Source organism: Choloepus didactylus, chromosome 1 (genome assembly GCF_015220235.1).
Source record: "Choloepus didactylus isolate mChoDid1 chromosome 1, mChoDid1.pri, whole genome shotgun sequence".
In the NCBI taxonomy this organism is placed as follows: Eukaryota; Metazoa; Chordata; class Mammalia; order Pilosa; family Megalonychidae; genus Choloepus; species Choloepus didactylus.
Window position 1 is genome coordinate 50,687,372 of NC_051307.1, and position 22,311 is coordinate 50,709,682.

At 34.8% G+C, this 22,311-nt stretch overlaps 1 protein-coding gene across 1 annotated transcript; it reads left to right on the forward strand.

Annotated features, from left to right (window-relative positions):
• Window positions 1–1,730: 1,730 nt before the first annotated feature.
• Window positions 1,731–22,130, forward strand: CHMP2B (charged multivesicular body protein 2B). Its single transcript, XM_037833855.1, has 6 exons — window positions 1,731–2,002; window positions 12,645–12,736; window positions 15,432–15,626; window positions 17,435–17,537; window positions 21,321–21,427; window positions 21,623–22,130. The coding sequence occupies exons 1-6, from the start codon at window positions 1,969–1,971 to the stop codon at window positions 21,731–21,733; spliced, it is 642 nt and encodes a 213-aa protein (XP_037689783.1). The 5' UTR covers window positions 1,731–1,968; the 3' UTR covers window positions 21,734–22,130.
• The last annotated feature ends 181 nt before the right edge of the window (window positions 22,131–22,311 follow it).

Genomic DNA, 22,311 nt, shown 5'->3' on the forward strand with positions numbered 1-22,311 from the left:
CTGCTTCAAACTATGAGAGAAACAAGCTATTAGAGTGCTGAGTTTAAATAGTACATATTTCTGTTTTGTCTTTATTGTAATGAATAAACCCTGTCTTTAGCTCCCGCTGTGCACTTTTGGAGGGTCTTCCATATGGTTGCTGCTAAGTATTTTGGCATTTTCCCAACTGTTACAATTGGGTCAGTGGGGGGGATTGTGTAGGAGTAATAAAACAAGGGTGACTGCAGGGAGGAGTATGATTACTACACAGATAACAGCTTATTGCCTCTCATGCATTCAAGCACAGCTCTATACCATTCATTACAACAGGCAGCCAGGGCAAAATGCTTTTTGCCATAGAGCCGACTCCAGGAAAGCCAGGCCTTGGGTGTGAAGACTACGTCTCCTCATTTACATTTTCTTCTTATATTTCTTTATATTCTCATAACATCTAGAAAAACTTTGAGTAAGTTACATACCTTACATATAAGTCATTCTGAGAAAGTTTTCCATGAACAGACTCGGTTAAATTTTAGCAGCAGCAGCAGAATATTACTGGTGGCCCTGATAGCACTGCTATCAAGCTTTGATGTCTTAGGAGGGGGAAAAATGGGGAAGGGAAGTCTGATTACTATAAATACTTTGAAAATCCTTGAGACATGATTTACGAACCCAGAGGTGACAGATAATATTGACACTGTTATTGGTCTCCTATTCCAGGAATTATATCTATAAAATAAATGCTACTATTATTTTTATCCTGTAGAAGGCAGTATTTCTTAAAGCACCAATAAATTAGAAGGGGAAAGTTCAAAGCAGAATTAAGATTCGAAATAGGGAAATAATGTATTAAACACACACACACACACATATATATATAACAAAGTAAATTAAAGAACTTATGGTCTTTAGCTAAAGAGTGTGTAGTTCCATATTTATGCTTTAAAACACACGGGTTTCTTTAAACAATTCATTATGCTTTTCCTTTAATATGATACGGAGCTCTTTTCACATTAAGCGCCAATATACAGCTGTATAGAGTTACTAATAGTTTCACAGTATGCCCATGAATTTTTCTGTGAGCAATTAAATTAAGAAAACGTAGTGGAGACTTCTAAAACGACATGGGATTGTGAGATTTTTCTCCCACGTTTCCATCCACGAACACTATACAAAACGTGTTGCATTTAGAAATTTGCTCCCTATTCTCTTCCTCCCCGCATCATCTCTGGAAAATGGATCCCAGGAGACCCCATCAGGTCGTCAGAGCCCCGGGGTCCAGGAAGACAGATGAAAACCCTGCGTCCCGTAGCGTAGATCGCTGGGCAAAGAGCGTTAACTCTAGAGACAAGTGACAACGGGGCACGGAACTCAGCATTGCCACCAGCCTCCTCATTTATTCTCGTAAGGAGATAAAATTTATAGTAGTGAATAAAATTGGGTCCAGGTGGTCCAGGGGCGACCCACACTTGTCCTTGGATCCTGGGGACCTCTAATTTGAGCTTCCTCCGGGGCGAGGAAGAAAGCGCTAAGGAAGGCTCATCTCTGTCAACCATCAGAACAGAACCGTGCACAGAAGTAACCAGACACCGTCTGCAGCGTCCCGCGCCCTTTACCACCGCAAGCCACTGACTTGCTCTGCGGAGACCCTAGCTGCCGCATGACCTGGCAGCAACGGAGGTAAGGGCAGAGGTGGCGACTTCAGGAGTTCCAGTGCGCAGACGCGCAAGCCCAGCGCGCAGGCGCGGATGAGAAGTGACTTCTCCAAAAAGTGTCTTAGTTCCCGGTCACCTGAGCTCCTCGCGACGCGGCTGCGGTAGCTTCGTGGATACGTGTCCTACCCTAGTCCTTTCTAGCTACCCCATCCTCTTTGCCTGCTCATCCGCTTTGCCATCTTAAACCTTCCAAGTGCCTGTCCTTTTCCTTCTGTCTTTCCCCAGCCGCGGGCCGGACCGGGCAGAGCTGGGCCGCCCAGGCGCGGTCGTGACCATGGCGTCCCTCTTCAAGAAGAAAACCGTGGATGGTGAGTTCCAAAACGGGTTGGAGGGGCCCATCCCTGAGTTTCCCCGCCGTCTTTGTGGGTTCCGGGTCCGCGATTCTTGCTGTGGTCCCTGGGGGCGGAGCCAGATCGAGTGGCCCCACAGGTGACCGCCCTCGCTGCGTCATTTCTCGGCTTCCCATTTCTTCTGATCCTTCCCACCTCTATCTCACCTGAGCAATCGGTGTTTTTCCCTCTGACAACTTCCCCCGATTCCCCTCCGTTGTTTCTTTAGCGGGATTCTGAGTATTTCGAGGAGGCCGATTGCTTCTGGTCCTTGAGTGTAATTATGATTTGGTGATTTGATGAATTTCTTGTTCTGCTTAGTTTGCTGCTCCTTCAGTTAGACATCTAGACATCTAAACAGAAACGTGTGTATTGGGGGTATTGGATGGGTGGACAGAGGTAAAAAACCCTGGTTACTAAATGAACTTGGGTCTGGGTGGGTCTTGCCCTGAGAATACAACATCTGTAGGGATATAAAACAAATGCTTCTTGACTGACCCCAGCAGCAAAAGAAAAGAAACTCAAGGGACATTCCTGGATTTAGTTTTTATATGGATTTTCTTCCTATAATTATCTTTTGCTAATTAAAGTAAAAGGAATATAGTATATATTATCTGCATAGAAGTTTAAGTTTTAAAGATATTTGCATTGTTTCAGACATTTAGCTCAGTCTTTTTCTTAAAATTTTTATTTTACTAACATCTATACAGCCTAAAATTTCTCCTTTTAACCACATGCAAATATGTAATTCAGTCATATTAATTAGGTTCACAGTTTTGTGCTACCATCTTCCACTATCCTTTACCGGGAACTTTTCTGTCACCTCAAATAGAAACTATACAATTAAGAGAGACATTTTCATGTATGGGAATGTATAAGTTGTGTGATGTTAGTAACACCTGTAATGTATATTTATATAGTACTGATGAGTCTTCATAGCTTCATTCACACTACCAGGAGCTAAATTCATTCGAGTAATTAAAAATGTGTTTCCCATTACATGTTCAGTCTAGGTTGTTGCTTTTCAATCAAAGAATTACTTCTTTGTAAGGTCTAACCAACTCTGCCACAAAAGTAACAGTGGTAGCGAGACAGTAATTGGTATAAACAGGGTGCTCAATGCAGACCTGAGGATAATTCCTTCATTCCTTTGTATTGACTGTTCCAATGTCAGCAAAATTTGGGGGAAGGAGGAAAAAAAACATCATCTTTACCCTGCCACCCCACCCTTCAGTTCAACATACAGTATAATTTTATCGCTAGTTTATCACACAGAATAATACATTTTTGCTTATCCCAAATGGTTTAATTTTTGTTGTTTTTGTTTATTGACTTTGAATACATGATAAGTACTGTTTATGATACCTGGAAGAACTACCAACTTTTTATATGATATAATATAATTATATGAAATGGGTTTTATGTATATGTGTGTATTTTTCCTGAAAATGCTGTTTATAATCTTTAACATGGCACTTTTCTTTTTTCAGTATTTCAAGACCGATATTCTTATCATCAGTTATTATTATAATACTCTAGGAAAAAAAAAAGTTTTATTTTCTTCCTGCTTGAGGTTTATACAAAGTGAAAATTTGCTGAGTTGAAGGAAATATGGTTGTATCTTTCTTATTGTGAGGTTACAACTTGAATTTTAAAACTTTTTTTTTCACATTAAAGGCCAAAGCATCTTAAATAGTTTTAATTGCTTCATAGGTGTCAAACAGTTTCAAAGACATAAATCTCAGTTTTATAGCATTCTCATTATCATACTTGGTGTCCTCTTGACAGTCTAGTGACTATTGTACTTCAAGTGTATTGGGGGGAAAAAAAGGAAAAGACAATGTATGTGCTGTGAGGATGCTTACCTGGTTATCAACTCACTAGCAGTGAGTTAATTCTTCAAAGAAATAGTGATTCTTCTAAATAAACTTATTTGTGAAGGAAATCTTAAGGACTTTTGTTAGGTACTATGCTACTAAATTAAAGATTTATGTATGAAATTTCTGAATGTACATTTACTATAAATACCAAGTTGCATGTTTGATGTTTTCTTAAAGTATCTTGTCAATTCAAATCACCTACTGACATTTTAATTATGAATCTCTATTTTCATTATTTTGATATAGAGCTTTACTGATTTTTTGCACCTTGTTTTATTAACAGGAAGGTTTTTTGTTTTGTTTTGTTTAAAAAGTGACAGCATTCTTTTTAGCAGTAATGAGGCTATATATTCTGAAATTCAGTGCATTTTTATGCATTCTTTCAGATCCTTGGACTCACTGGTTATTGATCATAAGATCTTTTACTGTATGCTGTCTTTTTGTTTCAGCAGTAATGAAATTCTGATATATAAGGGGAAAATGTAACAGCTTTTAGATCTGGGGAATAATTGAATCTTTTTGTCTCTTTGGATTGTCTGGAAGAGTTATATACTCTATCATTAAAGACTACTGTACATGTAAATTAAAAAGGGAGACAACATTACAGCACATTACTATTCAAAGTTATGTTTAATTCATTTTGACACAAAGATGAACAAGTTTCTGCAGTATATACTTTGTTCAGAAATTAATGAGAAGTGTATCTCAATGCCATAGGAGTCTTTTGAATTTGAAATTACAATTGAGTACTTGGTGTTTTTTTTTTACTGACTAGCAGTACACACACAGACACACACAGGGATGAATGTGTACATATATACACATACATACACACACATATATAGTGTTATATATTTGTTTATAGTGGTTTTTTCCATTAGTATACTATTGGTGACCTACTTATTGATGCTAATTATGAACCTGTAAATTGGGATGCCATAAGGAGTTGTCATAAATGCATACATGTCTCCTAGAACATGAAGTTCTTTAAGCAGTACATATTTGTTGTCTGTTACCCCCATTAAGGACAAATTTGAGATCCTGTTCTAAGCCAGCACCGTGCTAAGCACTTTGCATACAGTATCTTATTTAATTTTCACAAAACATATGAGGTACTGTGATAGGTGCTATTATTATCCCCATTTTGTGGATGAGGAAATTGAGAAGTAAAGGACTAAGTTACATGCCCAAGATCACAGAATTGTTATCACGGCAGATCCGGGACCTTATCCCTTTGAATACTATCATTGTTTGTGTGAGTGTGTTTTGTTTTGTTCTTTCTTATTAGAGATCCCATGGCATGGTTTTAAGTTTGCTATTGTTGTTCAGTAGTTGAATATGAGGAATTCTCAATTTTGGGTAGGTACCGTGTACTGTTTACCTTTTTTACCTTTGAACCAAATTCTTTTCTCTTGAGATTAATGGTAGAACTCTAATCTCTAACAGTAGTAAAACTGGAAATAACCCTCCTTTTCCTGTCCCTCCCTTAACCCAGTATTTCTTAGGAAGTAGAATCCAATCTCTTTTTGCTCTTCATCAGTACCTTTTGAAAAAGCACTGATGTCTTCTGTCTCCACTTCTTTACTTCTCAGACACTCTGCCTCTCTCCCCAGTTCCATAGCAGTTTGCTTTATACCTCATGGAATCAGTTCTTGCTAAGAACTGACACTTAGATTGTCAAATCCAGCGGTCACTTTTTAGTTCTCATCTTGTGGGCTTATATTTGGCCTTTGATCGTGACAATTTCTACCTTAAAATTCTCTCTTTTCTCCCAGGAGAGACCATACACTCTCTTAATTCTTAATTCTCCTCAAACTCCTCTGGCCATTCCTTTCAGGTTTTTCTTTTTTTCTTTTTTTCTTTTTTTACTTTCTGCTCTTTCCCTGCATAGTCTTACCCACTATTATTATTTTGGTTATAACCTAAGTACTGATGGATCCCAAATTTGTTCCTCTAGATATATTTTTTCTGAATTCCAAACCAATATATCCAATAATTTACTGAATATCTACACCTGGATGTCCTAAAATATCTCAAATTAAATAGATCTCATCACCATCTCCTTTAAATCAGTATCCTTTTTCTAGTGTTGGCAATTCTTAATTTTGTTCTCCACCTTCCATTAATTAACAAGTACTGCTCCTTTTGTCTCTCAGATATTTGGCACATTTGTCTTTCCTTTGTGCCTGTAACTCCTTACTCCATAGTTCATGTCCTACTTATCTTGCACTTTACTTTATTGCCTTTCTGTTTTCTTTCCTATAGCCTTGTAGCTCTCAAATCTTTTATCTACAAAATTGTCTGCATGATTGATATACCTGAAACTCAAATATGACACATGGTGTTTCTCAGTGTAAAACCCTTTGTTGACTCACTGTTACTTACATGATCAAATGTGAGCTCATTAATAAAGCATATATGGCCCTCCTTTATCTGGTTCTTGCCTTCTTTTTCTAGTAATATCTCTGGGCATTTCACTGTCCAACAACACCACCTCTTCTCATGCCTCACATGTTTGCTTATGATGCCCTTATGGCTAGAATTCTCTTTTTCCTTTCCTCTAGCTAGCTTGAAGTATCGCAGGTTTTTCCCTTCTCCAGAAAGTTTTCTGTGATGTCATTTCAATCTGTATTACATACTTAACTCCTTGTTTAACCGTTTTTTCAGCATCTGTTCCTGAGTTGCCTTCACTGGAACCAATGTAGATCCTTCAGCCCTTCCCAAGTTGGATTATTCTTACTGTGTCTTTCTTACATTCCATATTTGCAAGATTTCAGATAGTCTTCAGCATACATGAATATATATCTGCAGGAGTTTATAATTTAGAAAACTATTCTTCTAAATAATAGCATTTACTAACCAAAAGTAGTGATTCCAGTGTCCAGAGATTATTATGTCTACCATCCATATTATTACCACACACCAAGAACCTTAATCAAATTAAGAGATAATTTGAGGGATAATAATAAGGAGCAAACTGCTTGGTTGTTGCCTTATTGGTGTGATACCCATGTATGATAGTTGCCCAGAATTCAAAATCTGTGAATCTTTTACTAAGTTGGGAAAAACCTCGCACCAAGAGGTCAGTTGTAACGCCAAATTTCCCATATCTTAAGAGGGTGTGCTAAATAAAAAATAAAATCTGCAATCTGTATGAAATGAATCCTCTCCAAAACATTTCTGCTTCTTCCAAAATAAAAATGTAACATGCTAATGGTGACAACCTACAGTATCTGGATCTTTCTAGGAAGCTGGGTGTCCAGTTGGTGTTTTACTCTTCTGAATAGTTTTAAAAAACTCAAAACTCAAGTTTACTTTCCATTGACTCCTATATTCTTGGCATGCTAAGAAGAAATAATTGAATGTGGGATTCAGGAGCAGAGAACTCTTTCGTGAGCAGAGTTCTCCATACTTTTATAACAGATATTTTTATAGGAAATTTCTTCCCCCTGCATTTCTCCATCCTCAGCATGACACCAAAGACTGATGTTTCCCTTCTTGCTACCATTTCGTACCTCTAAATCCATAGGTCTATGAGACTTTCTTCCGGGGGAACTTGGCTCTTCTCATTCCCTCATTTGTAAGTTTTCTGAACTGAAGCGGTTATTGGTGATGTTGCCAGAGCCTGGTCTTTGAGAACCAAATGAGACTCAAATCCACTACAACATGGCCCACAATACCCACTTTTTCCCACTAAAACCAGATTTTGCAGGTAAAATCTAATGTAGAAACTCCCTCTGCTGTAGGACCTTCCTACCCAATTACCAGTTAATAGAGACTATAAAGCAGAGTGTGAATCATTTTATGCTCCTATCTCAATTCATATGATGGTTAGATTCAGAATAACTTATGAACAATAAAACTGCATAGATCAAAGTGATTTTTTTCTAAAAAGAAAAACATTTAAAAGTAGAAGGTGTGGTTTATTAGATTAAAAAGACAGTCTTGCCCTCATAGTGGAACACAAAACACAGTATGTGGTAGACTGGATGCTGATTAGGAGACCAGTTTGAATCCCTCTGCGTGGTATGATGTGCATATTTTACCTCAGCATTCCTGAGACAATGGTCCTGAACTGCCCTGCATGCTTGAGAAAGGCCACCTTCCCCCCGACTCTGCTCCCCACCCCCAAAAAAAGACACTTTAAACAATATTGCAAATTAATGAATGTCTGTATTTACAAGTGATAATTACATTGCTTTATTCCTCAAATGTGCAATTGTATGTAAATAGGGAGGGGGGAAGGACAGCCATAATTCAAGTTAGGGATTGGCCTCAAACCCCAAGTATAGAACTCCAGTGAACTTGGCTGGACCACACCACGTGAGACCCTTTTTTTTGTTTTGTTTTTATTATTTATTTTATTTTTTGCCCCTTTTTTTTTTGGTAACAGATAGACTTTACTGAATCAGAATCAAAGAAGGCAGAAAGAACTCACTCTACATCTCCTTAAATACTAAACTGAAGTCTGTGATCTTAACCCTTTAGTACAAAGGATGTGTCCTTTGCTGAATCAGAAGAGCCTGAAAGGCTTGAGACCAGGTTTTATGTCCAGAGTGGAGCTGGCACTTCACCTTGGTGTTGGTGCTGGGTATGGCTGAGGAGGGAGTGGTGGATGGGGCAGCCTCCAGGCCCATTTTTCCTCCCTGAATGTTTCTTGAGAGAGCGTTGTCACACCCATGTATTTTGATATTTTAACACTTTGAAATCTCCACACTCTACAACACCACCTTTTATGAAGTGCTAGAGTATGGAAATTTCAGGGTATCCTCTTCTTTCTAAAGAAGGAAGCAGGGGATGGGCAGAAACCAAGTACACCATCTCTTCTAGATGTCAACAATACCCCATACATGTGTATTTCATTGTTTTGACTCACATTGAAAGAAGGAGAAAGCAGAAAACTATGGAAATATCTATTATTTCAATGTTCCATCTTCATTGTAGAAAGGCACCTGTCATAATTCAGATTTTACTGTTGTTAAACTATGAACCTTATTACTTGATAACCAATAAATTTCAACAACCAAAAATTAAGGAGGGTGTTAAATATGCCTGAAAGAAAAATCCTTTTAACTTTCAATGAATATTTTATACCGTCTTAGATCACTATTAGTATAATATATTTATTTGGTTAGTATTTGTCATGAAGTGAGAGGGGAATAAAAATAATAAATAAATAAAGTACAAGTATTTCTCGCTCTTAAGGAGCTTATAACTTTGGAGAAGTCAGACCTCCTAAGAAATAATGGAAATAAACTTGATGTTAAAAGCATTTGAAGTGTCTGGGAGCCTTTCTTGTGTTATTCCCTCTGAATTATTTAGAAATCAAATCATTAATATGGGTTTAGTATAGGGATTGTTTAAAAAAAAAATCTGAAGAGTAATTCTTTTTGTTTATAGAATATACTTATTGCTCAAATGAAAGGATGTTTTAACTATCTTTTTCTACTTACACTAATATGTTTTAAAGTGTTATGATTGTGTTTTAGCATGTAACATTAGATGCTCTCAGTTTATAGCTTAGACTTGTTTAAATATTAATAGGTCTATTCAACACTATGAGGCTGTGGAATATGCAGTAGTTAATTTTCTTTATTTTCTTCTCTAAATACAATGACATTATGGTACATATAGTTACATAAAATTAAGAAAAGTGAAAATCAAACCATTTGATTAAATTTTATGTTTTGTTTAAACCACGTGCCATAATACTTGATTTTCACAAAGATGACTATATCTAGAAATGAAAAAATGTATATTGATAGAATTCTAGAGTTCAGCCATCAGAGTTTTCAGCAGCCTGCTTTGTACCTTGTGTCAATTCTCTGGATACAGTTTTAACGTATCATCAATATAGTGGACCTTCTCTGGCAGCCCCATACTGCTGTATCTTTGAATACTGTCATCTCTATTGCAATACTGCACTAGTTGAGTTTAGGGAGTCTCTGTATACAAGGGGGTATACTCTGGACATTCATTGTAATTAAATGTTTTAAATTTACAACATTTAATGTAGAAACAGTGGTATAAGTGTGAATGTTTTCATTTCACTCTATTGGCTTTGGCAAGTTAGGGAAACAAGTCCAAAAGAAGAAAAGAGAGAGTTTCAGTTGTTGAGGAAGAAATGACTAATAATTGCTTTGGAAGATAGGGGGAGAGAGCCTTCTTTGCTGTTTTGTTTAGGGTTAGTCTATAGAAGTCTGAGGAAAGATTCGTGTTATATTACAATAGGATATCAACTAGTGCTCTATGGGAACACAGTATCTAGGAAGTCCTTAATTGATATTTCCTAAAAAGGGGCCCTTGATTGAATAAGCTTTGGAAATAACCCATAGTAGATTCTCCTCTTATCAATTGATAATGCATATTATGTATTAAAGTTCCTTAGAAGCCTTGATTCAAAGAATCTGTTTATTCTTTTCATCTTTGACATTTCCTAAGTATATTTGGCTACAGAACATCTCCATCTCTTTAAAATGAAATATGTGGTTCCCTTCCAGTCCTAGTCAGTTTTAGAAAGGAGTGAGGAAAGAGAAAAACCTTTTTCTTGATCTGTCTTATTGAATGGTGTAGAACATTTAGAATGCATACCCCATAAATCCTGAGGATTAGGTATCCACCATATATTTAATTGAGAAACATAGTAAACAAAGGAAAAATATATCTTCTGTGTAGGATATAGAAGTTTTCACATCTTATTTAACTTTCATTGAGAAAATCATTGTGGCTGATTAGTTATATTTATAAAATGACTTGAAATGTTTTTCATTCTGTTTAAATACTGTATGTGTTTATTGATATGAAGCTATATTTACAAGGATTGTATCTCTGATAATTTTGTTTTTTCTTTGCCTGAAAAGCATCACAGCATAGCTTAGTGGTTAACATCAGAGGCCTTGGAATCAGAACAGCTGGGTCTGAATTCTCCCTTGGGCAAGTTATGTACATCACCAAACCTTCACTTCCTTCTGCTGAAAAAAAAAATGTAGCCCTGCGGGGTGGGGGTGGGGTGGAGGGTGGTGGTGGATAATAGTACTACCTTGTGGGTTTGTTATGAAGCACTCAGTATAGTGCCAGTACTCAGTAAATGTTAGTTATTTGTAGTCTGAGTAAAGTTTTGATCTACACAGAAATGCATAAGCATAAGTTGTGATGCTTTATTACCAAAGAGGATAATGGGTGCTGGCTTTGTTGTTGTCTTAATCTACTTTTTATTAAAGAGGCACTCTAGTGAAGTAGTTAAGATCACTGGTTTAGGAGACAGATCACTTGGATCCAAATCTGGCCTTACATTTTACTATTCTTGTGACCATAGGCAAGTTATTTAACCTTCTTAATATTCAATTTTCTTAGGTATGAAATAATAGGAAAAAGGACGATTAGCATTATTAGGAACATTAAATTATTTATGTAAAGCACTTAGCAAGATTCCTGAGCCCAGTGTTGGCAAGAATTATCATTGCTATTTGGGATCTTTTGAAAAAAAAAATCGCTATTTAGTAACAACTAACCTGTCGGAAATAAAGTGGTACCTGTAAGGGAATAAACGCTCTCTCGGTTCTGGAGGAGAAAAGAATTTATTTACGATCTTGCAAGATGGGGCGTCCAGCCAAACACGCGGAAGGCTGGCGCGCCAGAGGAAGAGAATGGCGATGTTTAAATCTCCTACTCCTAATTCGCAAGTCCCTCCCCTGTTTCCCCATTGACTGGGTACTACAGAGGTTACAGCCTATCCGAGAACACTAACTAATTCATCTTTTGAGATTTTAATTTGTACAGCCAATCCCAGAGAGCCAACTAGCTCATTATTGAGATTTTGAACTGATTAGCCAATCCCCCCCCAAATTTTTATTTTTTTGCTGTGAGTTCCCGCCTCTGATACTACCTCATATCTCTTTACATCAGGCAGATTCTCTCTTCTCTTTGTCTGGGGCTTGTTTAAACTGGTTTTGCCTCCATTTCCCTTATTCCATGCTGTCTCTATGTGAAAACGAAACTTATTCCTTTCTTACATAACCCAAGTTAAACTCCATTAGGCCCAGAATAATACTTTGATTCTTAAATGGGTAGGGCTAATGAATGCAAATGTGTTAAGATAAATTAGAAAGACATTAAGATTTAATGGACACTTACCGTATATTGGAGCATTATGTATGTTATTCATTCCTCAAGACAATCTCTATTTTATGAATAAGAAACCTGAGGTTTGGAGGATTAACTGCATTTTTCCCTGATACCATCATATAGTGATCCAGTGACAGGGGTGGGATTCAAATTCAGTTCCGCTTCTTGCAAAGATCTGCTGCTTCACTCTGTTATGATGATTACAAAAGAAAAATGATTTAATAAACACATGACTTGTCTCTCTAGAATTTCATACAATAATTGAGTAAAAAGGGATAAAAAGTATGTGTGTATGCACAACATATATATATGCCATATAAAACATTTTATGCTAATCAGTTTTCTAAGGAAATGTGTTGTGATTTATGTATACTTTTGGTTAAACCTCAGACTGTAACATATTTGAATACATGTTCTGTCAATTTTTTATATAATACATATTTGTAATCCAAGTTTAATATTTAGTTTTTTAGCATATTGAATTTAAAGAAAAAATTTTAACCTCTAATAAATCAAAGTTTCATTTTTTTATTGTATTCTCTGAGCCAAATATTTGAAATGATGCTGAAGAAATTTTTACAACCCGTAAATTTAGGTTTCTTTTGCGGTTCTCTTAGATGTAATAAAGGAGCAGAATCGAGAGTTACGAGGTACACAGAGGGCTATAATCAGAGATCGAGCAGCTTTAGAGAAACAAGAAAAACAGCTGGTAAGTAGGACATTAAATTTCAGTTTAACTTTTCAGACAAATTTGGAAATTAGTGCTGGAATAATTAGCTAACTAGGAAAAAGGCGCACATGGCAGGTGGTAAGTGATTTACTTGACCAAGAAATGGCATTTAATGCCTTCCTGCATTTTTCTGCTTACCTTTGTTTATTGTCATTCTGCTGACTTATATCAGGATTCTATGTATTCTTCTGATTATAGAAACAAATTATTCTTTAGTTTGTAAAAGCTGTGAATGCCTAGGAAGAAATATGTTTGTTCAAATCATGAAGTAGCCTCATTTAACTGTAAAGCTAAAATAGTCATGGAAAATAGAAAAGGGATACAAGAAAATAATTATGTTAACTCACAGGTGTCTTACTTAATTTTTTAATCATATTTGTGACAACAAATGTACTTATTTTTTAATAGACTGTACTCATCTTTAAATACTTTTTATGCTATGTTTTTGTTAAATGTATGAGACTTGAATCCTTTTTGAAAAAAACAGCTGTGTTGAGGTAAAATTGACTTGCAATAAACTGCAAATTTTAAAGCGTACAGTTTGATATGTTTTTGACATATGTTTGCACTCACAAAACCATTACAGTAATCAAGGTAATGAACATATCCATCATCCCCCAAAGTTTCCCGATGCTCTTATAATCCCTCCCACACATCCTTTCCGTTCCCGTCTTCCAAGCGAGGCAAACATTGCTCTGTAACCATGATTATTCTGCATTTTCTTCTAGAACTTTGTATAATGAAATCATTCAGTATGAACTATCTTTTTACATAGGTTCTTTCAGCATAATTAGAAATTAATCAATGTTGTTGCATGCATTGATATTCATTCCTTTTTATTGATGAATGTTATTCCATTGTGTGGATGTCCCACAGTTTGTTAGTCCATTCACCATCCAGTTTACAGGTTTGGCTATTTTGAATCAAGTTCAAAATATTCAAGTGAAGTCTTCGTGTGAACATATGTTTTCATTTCTCTTTGGTGTATTCCTAGGAGTGGGATTGGTGGGTCATAGGGTAAGTGTATTTTTAACTGTGTAAGAAATTGCCAAATAATTTTGAAAAGTGGCTGAAATGTTTTCTGTTCCACCAGCAAGATAAGAAAGTTACAGTTGTTCCACATCCCAACACTTGGAATTGACAGTATTTTTAATGTTAGCAGTTCTAGTGGGTGTGTAGTGGTATCTCATGGTGGTTTAAAATTGCATTTCTCTGAGTACTACTGATGTTGAACATCTTTTAATGTACCTATGTTCTATTTACGTTCTTTGCCAAAGTGATTATTCAAATATTTTATTCATTTAAAAAATAATTTGTTTATCTTATTATTTAGTTGTAAGAGTTCCTTATATATTTTGGATACAAGTGCTTTATTGGGTATATGTCTTGCAAATATTTTTTCCTAGTTTCTGACCTGACCTTTTCATTTTCTTAATTTTTGTTTGAAGACCAGAAACCTTTTATTTTGATCAAGTGTAATTTATCATTCTTTCCTTCTATGGCTAGTACTTCTAGTGTCTTATCAAAGAGATCTTTGCCTAATCCAAAGTCACTAACATTTTCTATTATTCTTTCTTCTAGAAGTTTTATAGTTTTAATTTTTGTATTTAAGACTATGATCCATTTTGAATTAAATTTCAGTATTAGGTCAGGGTCGAGGTTCGCTTTTTGTATATACAAATTCAGTTGCTCCACCATCATTTCTTTGTGCTTATTTGGTGATTTTCCATTTGTGTATCCCCTATTGATTTCCAGTTTAATTGTCATCAGAAAACAAACTTGGTATGACTTAAATACTCTTAAATGTACTGAACCTTGTTTGCTGGCATGGAATATGGTATATCTTGGTCCTTGTTTAGTGTACACTTGTGAAGAATGTGTATTCTGCTGTGGTGATGGAGTATTTTATAAATGTCAGTTAGGTTAGTTGTTTTTTTTAAGTCTTCTCTGTTATTACAGATTTGCCATCTACTTGTTCTAACAATGAAAATGGTATATTTAAAGAGAGGAGATTTTGATTTCTCTCACAGTATGGGCGTATTTGTCTGTTTCTCCTTTCAGTATTATCAGTTTGTGCTTCATATATTTTGAAGCATAGTTGTTATGTTCAGATTTCTTTTGATAAATCTTCATACAGTACACACTTTTCATCCTTTTACATGTAATCTAGCTTTGATTTTATATTTAAAGTTGGTTTCTTGGAATAACATATGGATGGGTTTGCTTTCTTACGTAATCTGACAGTGTGCTTTTTAATTGAGGTGTTAGATGGGCCTTTTCATGTAATGTAATTATATGATTGACTTTTTATCTGTCACCTTGCTCTTTATTAGTTATTTGTCCCATCTATACTTTGTTTTTCCTCTTTTACTCTACCTACTTTTGGATTGAGGGTTTTTATTTTCTTCTGGGATCTGTGTATGTGCTGCTTTGTAGAATTGCTTTGTCTTTGTGGATGACATACAAGCATGTAAACATGTGAAATAAATTGCTTCCTCAAACTACTCTTTCCTCACATGACTTCATGACAGCTTTTTCCTGGCCAGCCTCTTCCTCTTTGTAATCGAGGAGAAACAAAATATTAGATATGTTAGATCTGTGCTTCTGAAGTAAATCATTGGGGCCTACTCTACAGACATTATTTTATTCCTCTCCCTTTTACTTCCTCTCTTAGGAATTAGAAATTAAGAAAATGGCCAAGATTGGTAATAAAGAAGCTTGCAGGGTTTTAGCAAAACAGCTTGTACATCTACGGAAACAGAAAACAAGAACTTTTGCTGTAAGTTCAAAAGTCACTTCTATGTCCACGCAAACAAAAGTGATGAATTCCCAGATGAAGATGGCCGGAGCGATGTCTACTACAGCAAAAGTAAGTTTGAGTCTTTATGCTCATAGATTTATGGTTTTTACCTAAGATATTTAAATAGCAGTATTCAAATCAAATTTTAAAGCACCACCTTGTATATATAGATGTCTGGGCTGGATGAATTTTCAATAGTGATGAGGGAGAAGACATTCATTTTTGCAGTTGGTGGGCTGTGAAAACATACCTAGTGTTGTCATGCCATATAGAAATGTCTTAATTTGAATTTTCACTTAAATTTCTTGGAAGTGTGTTAATTCAGCAAATATTTGTATATATCCTCTAGGAAAGGACTATAACAAGTGATGAGGGCATGAAATGGAAAGTAAAAGCATGCAAGGGCTTAGTTGTCATGGAGTTTGCAGTCTATTTAAGTGGCAGCCCGTTTGAGAGGCAGTTAGTGCAGTGGTTAAGAGTATATGTTCTGGAGCCAGACTGCTTGGGTTCAGATTTCACTTCCACTTAGAAAGCTGTGTGAACTTGAGCAAGTTACTTAGCCCCTCTGTACCTCCATTCTCCATTTGTAATATAGGGAAAATGGTGGTACCTACCACATAAAGTTTTTGCCAGCTCTAATGTCACTTAACTTGCATATTATACATAAAATGCTTAGAATAGTACTTGGCACACAGCAAGATTATATGAATATTAGCTGCTCTGTTAATAGCATCATCATCATGGTTATTCGTATCATTTACATAATGATGTAAGGTGCAATTATGGTAATATAATTTACACCAGTAAATATAACATTTCAACTCTGGTGAGTGGGATTTAACAGAGTACCTATTGTAATCTAGAGAGTTAGGGACTACTTCCCTAAGAAAGTGGTACATAAACTGCAGTAAGAAGCATTGATAATGAAAGTAGATGGAGGAGAGCATTCCAGCTGAGGGATTGGCATGTGCAAAGGTCTTGTGGCAGGCAAGTGCATGACTCATTTAAGGAAATAAAAGATCAGTGTGGCTAGAGGGCAGTGGTACAAAATGAAACTGGAATGTTAAACAGAATTAAATCCATGTGAGGTCTTTTAGGCCAAATTATGGAATTTGGCTTTTAATACTAAGAGTGGTGAAAAACCACTTGAGAGTTAGTTGTATGTATGGAATGAGGGTGTGTGGAGTGTCATATTTGAAAAGATTACTTTGGCTATAGCACTGAATATAGATTGTCTGAGCAAAGAGTGTGTTTGCATCATATCTTTCAAAACCAGCATGTTCTCTTTTGTATAGTCGCCTTTAATACACTGAAGTCACTCTATATGTGTATATTTGTATGCGTCTCTGTGTGTATTTATGTGGCCAAACTAGATAACATTAATCTTTTTTAATAAAGTAAGTTGTGAATCTATAATGTAACGGACTTCTTTTCATGTTTTTTGCCAAACTCAAGTTTTTTTTTTTTTCCATTTCTTTAATCATGGTTTAAAACGTATTACTAGATTAATACTGTTTTGTCATAGCCTCTAGAACTTTTAAATTTAGACCTTAACAACAACAAAAACCGACTTGCCACCTCAGGTAAATTAAATTTTCCCATTTGAATATAAGTTGATTTGATGTTATAATTTTTAATTACATAATTTTTTGCCTGCTGTTCAGATGGCATTTTTCACATGGTCTTTATCATTTATGTTAAGCAGATGTTTCCAAATGATTAGTTCATTTTTTTCTAAATGCTTAAATTCTTATGTTTGATTATGACAGGAAGTATCTTTTTAAAGCCTGTCTCCATGTGATATGTTCCCTTTGGCTTCTTTCAAGTAAATTTCCATAATTTCTGTAGCTAACACATATTTTTTTCATATTTTAAAGACAATGCAGGCAGTTAACAAGAAGATGGATCCACAAAAGACATTACAAACAATGCAGAATTTCCAGAAGGAAAATATGAAAATGGAAATGACTGAAGAAATGAGTAAGTTTAATAAGTTGTAATTAAATATTCAGTTTTCTCATCTTGAATTAGCCAAGTTTATTTCTTAGCAAGCTCATGTTCTCATACTTGAAAGCACAAATGATGAAAAAAAATGATACAGCCCCACTATAGGTTGACATTTTTTTGTAGCATCAGTGCATTTTAAAATTGGCAATGTATGAGGCTTAACCTTCTATGAATGTTTAACTGAAGAAAAATGTAAATGTGTTATGCTATATTTATATGACATATTGGCCCCATAGTTTTACTAATAGATGAGTGACCACAACCAATTTGCGAATAACAACTTTTCCTTGAATAAATTAGTAGTTTCATCAGAGTTTGTTGATTGTTTCATACCACAGAGGATCTGTTTGTATAAGAGGTAAGAATAATGGAACTCTTCATTCTTTTATTGCCCCATCCCAAAGTCATCTAATATTTAAAATACATTATTAGTCTTCTCTTTTTGAAAATAAATTAATTATATGATGTGGTGAAATATGAAGAATACAAAGGAACAAAGTATATAAGAATCATCTATCATCAGCTCCCCAGATGTTGTCTCTGTTGTTTTAATTTCTTTCCTATATTTTCCCATATTTTATAAATGAAGTCATATTATATATATTATATAATTTTGAATCTTATCCTGCTTTGTAAAAACATATTGGTATAACATAAGCATGTTACGCTTGGCTAAATCTTCTCTGCTGTCTTTTTCTTTTATCAATTGCTGTTTAATGCTTACCACATCAATTCACCTTAATTTATTATACCATTCTTATGTTGGTCAGTAAGGTTTCAAAATTGCAGTGTATTTGGTAATCTTTTGATAATAGGTTGATGTATTATCTTTTTCTGAATTTCTGAATCTCTTCTTAGAGTATTAACTTTTGATTCATACTACCAAATTCTTTCCAGAAAGACTATAAACCAATTTTTATTTCACCAACACTGAATGAGGGACCTGGTCTATACCACCTGGTTAACACTGAATCATAACTTACATGTCATCATTGTTTTACAAAGATATTTTCTAATTATTTTTAAACTAATTATGGATATGCCAGTTAGCTTATCTTCTATCATTTTAGTATAGCAGCATTTAAAGTATAAAATAATATCTGATTAAATTACTGGGATTACTAAACTCACCATTGTTCCAGCATCTTACTTCAGAGTAACTTTTTTTCCTTCTAGTGTTTGATGCTACTGTATGTCTGTATCTTTGATAATTCCAAAAGTCCTTTAGTTTTACTTTGAGCCCACTGAGTATTATGATATTTTCATGGCTCTTGAAACCTCATTAGTGAATTTTTAATGACTTGGAGAATTGCTATTTATTTAATGAGCATCGTATCTAACATGTTTATTTAGTTTCCAGTGATGGCACAGGTGTGGGCAGGTCTTATCAGAAAAATTAACTTTTCCATTAAACTGTAATGAAGACTATTAGTAAGCCTGTACTAAAAATTCATACTTACCACATTTATTCTCACTTGTATGTTAGTGCCTTGCAAATAATTCTGAAACATTAGTAGTCGTTGGTAGTCATTTGTTTTTTCAATATCCTAGTGAAGTATGTTAACATTAGTATTTTTGTCCAAAGATAAATTCAAAGTTTAAATGGACATATCTTTTTCTAACTTGGATTTATATTGTATCATCCTGCTCCAAAATGTATTCATGTTCAGGTTTTAGGAAATCTTTAGGAAATCTTTATTGTGTTCTTTATTAATTTTGTTGAACTTTTTCAGAAAGCATTCCTCTCTGTTACTCACATATTACAGCTTTCTGTTTTTTCTCATCTGTCCTCTTCATTTCTTTCTACCATCACTTCTTCATTCAGGCTCTTAAAACCTCTGACTGGGATTCTCCCGCCTCCATTATATTTCACTGCCATCTGAGTTACACAACTACTAAATTATTTTTCTAGAATTTTACCTCTCAACATGCTGATCAAATTCCTTCCTGCTGAATACAAAATAAAATCAGAGTATCATAAATCAATAACAATTTTCTGGCTAATCTCTTTATTTTACTAATGTGAACACTGTAACCCAGAGCTGTAAAGTGGTTTTCTCCAAAGTTGCATAGGTACTGAATGGAGCAATTACAATTCTAATTGTGGTCTTAACACTCACTTTATTTCTTCATTGATGATATTCTATTTTTTTTTTTTTTTTTTGCTCTTAACTCCTTAGCCTTTTCTAAATTCCCTTTGTACTATTGAGCTAACCTAAGAAATCAGATTGTAAAATCATGCTTTCACAAATCAGAGATCTTAACCAGTATCAAGGCTTATAATATGTTCAAGGATATAATTAATTAAGAGGCACAGGCATTTAGGAAAAGTGCTGGGACAAATGACTCCCCAGATCTTCTCTTCCCATATTAGACACAAGCTGTGTGACCCAGAATAGTAGATGATATGTCTAATGAAGTTTGCTGATCGTCTCATGTTGGAGGGAGCATACAGGTTATGAAGCATCACCTATGTATTTTCCAGATGATCACCTTCCTTACATGGCATTTTGCAGGGAAACATGGCCCATAAACCCATAGATTGTAGGCTTGTTCACTGTAACAATCCTAAACAGGGGTTATCCTGCTAAGAGTATTCCATAGATAAGGAATCTCCTGGTAGCAAAGATTAGTCCATTTACCAGGAGCCCGTTTATCAGAATGGTTACCAAGAGACCAGACTGGGTTACCTGTCTTCCTCTGGGGCATCCCCCAGTAATCAGGAGAGAAATAGATCACAGGTCAGCTTCTTTAATTCCTTCCCTCCAAACTATTTCTATTGAAACACCTTAAATTACACAAGCAGAATAACGTTTTTTTCCTTTTATGTGTCCTGATTTCCTTCCTCCTTGCCTTTGCTCACACTCTTCCCTTTATGCCTCGTGTTTCATCATATCCTCTTCCTTCAAGGACCATGTTATTTACTTTCAGTTGCATGTAATCTCTTCTCTTGCAAGTTTCATAATCATTTGGAGCTTCAATTTATTATATTTTTTTTCTTCTACAGAAGTATAAACCACCATTATGTTTGTACTGTGCCAGATACTTAGGTGCCCAGTTTGAAAGATGTATAAGACATGATCACATTCCTTGGAAAATTATTTCCCTGCAACTCCTAGCATGATGCTTGTATACAGAAGACTTGCAGTAAATATTTTGAGAAGGGAAAGGAAGAGAGGAAAGAAGGGCTGTAGCAGTAATAATTGTTGCAAGCTTATATTGGGCACCATTCTTGTTTTGGACAGATTTAATAAAATATTCTACTTAAAATTTGTTAGAATATTCTACTTGCATCTCAATTATAAATTTAAGAAGGCTGATAATATGGTTATAAATAAGTATAAAAGGAATAAGTTGGTTCCCCAAAATTAATAGGATATTTGATTCTTATATATTCTTCTACCAGCTCAGTGGATACAATTTCTGGAATCATTTATAAAAACCTTAAGTCTGTAACTGTGTTATTATATAGTTATTATCTTTTGAAGATAAAAATTTTAAATATCATTGTAGATTCATTTTATTATAGGATAATTTGTGTTTAAATGGACATTATTCCGGATTTAGTGCCTCAAAAATGTATTTATAAATGCATGTCACTGATGTTTGAAAGGGGCTTTTGTTGTTTGTTCACCTAAATTTGCATTTCTGTAATATATAAAATATGTAAGTGTAGTTGGGCTTTCTTAAAAAAAAGTAAATCTAATCTGAAATGTGTTTGAAAGTAATTGCTTTTCCCCCTCTTCTTCCCACAAGTCAATGACACACTTGATGACATCTTTGATGGCTCTGATGATGAAGAAGAAAGCCAGGATATTGTGAATCAAGTTCTTGATGAAATTGGAATCGAAATCTCTGGAAAGGTATAAATTATCATCTTATTTTCTTAGTTGGAAATAGTTTCCATCACTTTGGTCACTTAATTGTTTTAAATGCTCCTTTAATATTAGGTGCATGTTTTTATATTTGTTTGAAAAATAAATTGAACTCCATGCAGCACATCTCTCATGTCCTAGTCAAAATGTTTAATAATGCACATTTTTTTTTCATTCATATAGATGGCCAAAGCTCCATCAGCTGCCCGAAGTTTACCATCTGCTTCTACTTCAAAGGCTACAATCTCTGATGAAGAGATTGAAAGGCAACTCAAAGCTTTAGGAGTAGATTAGCCAAAAACGTCATAATATTTTTTGCTTAATTATAATTACTTAGTATAAACCAGGCACAGTGCAGATTCCTTTTACAAAACAAATTTATTTTGCAAAAATAAAGACCATGAGTGAACAGTTGTTTCCTAACCCATGGCTATTTCAAAAGAGTCTTTTGCCAAAGAATAACAATGATGCAAAAATGGGAGCAGTTTGGATTTAATTAGAACTATATAGAAGTGATGATGTGTAAAAACTTGACTTCTTTTCTGCATGGCATAGAGAAATTATATTCATTACTTAATGTCAGTTTATGTCTAAATCTTTTTACACTGAATACAAAAATTTTGTTAAATGCCAGTGGGCATCAACTTAAAGAGACTTGTAAAAATATTAAAGGTATATCATTAATTCTGTATCTGTTGCTTGTTTTTGTAAGTGATTATGTATTATGATGCTAGGTTGTTCAGCTGCCAAATGGTTGTTAAATGATCTAAAAGAAAAATGCTATTTAAACATCTGTCAAAAAAAGTACTGTCATGAGTTTATTTTTTGTTTCTGTTTTTTTTTTTTTTTTTTTCCTTTTTCCTTTGGGAGAA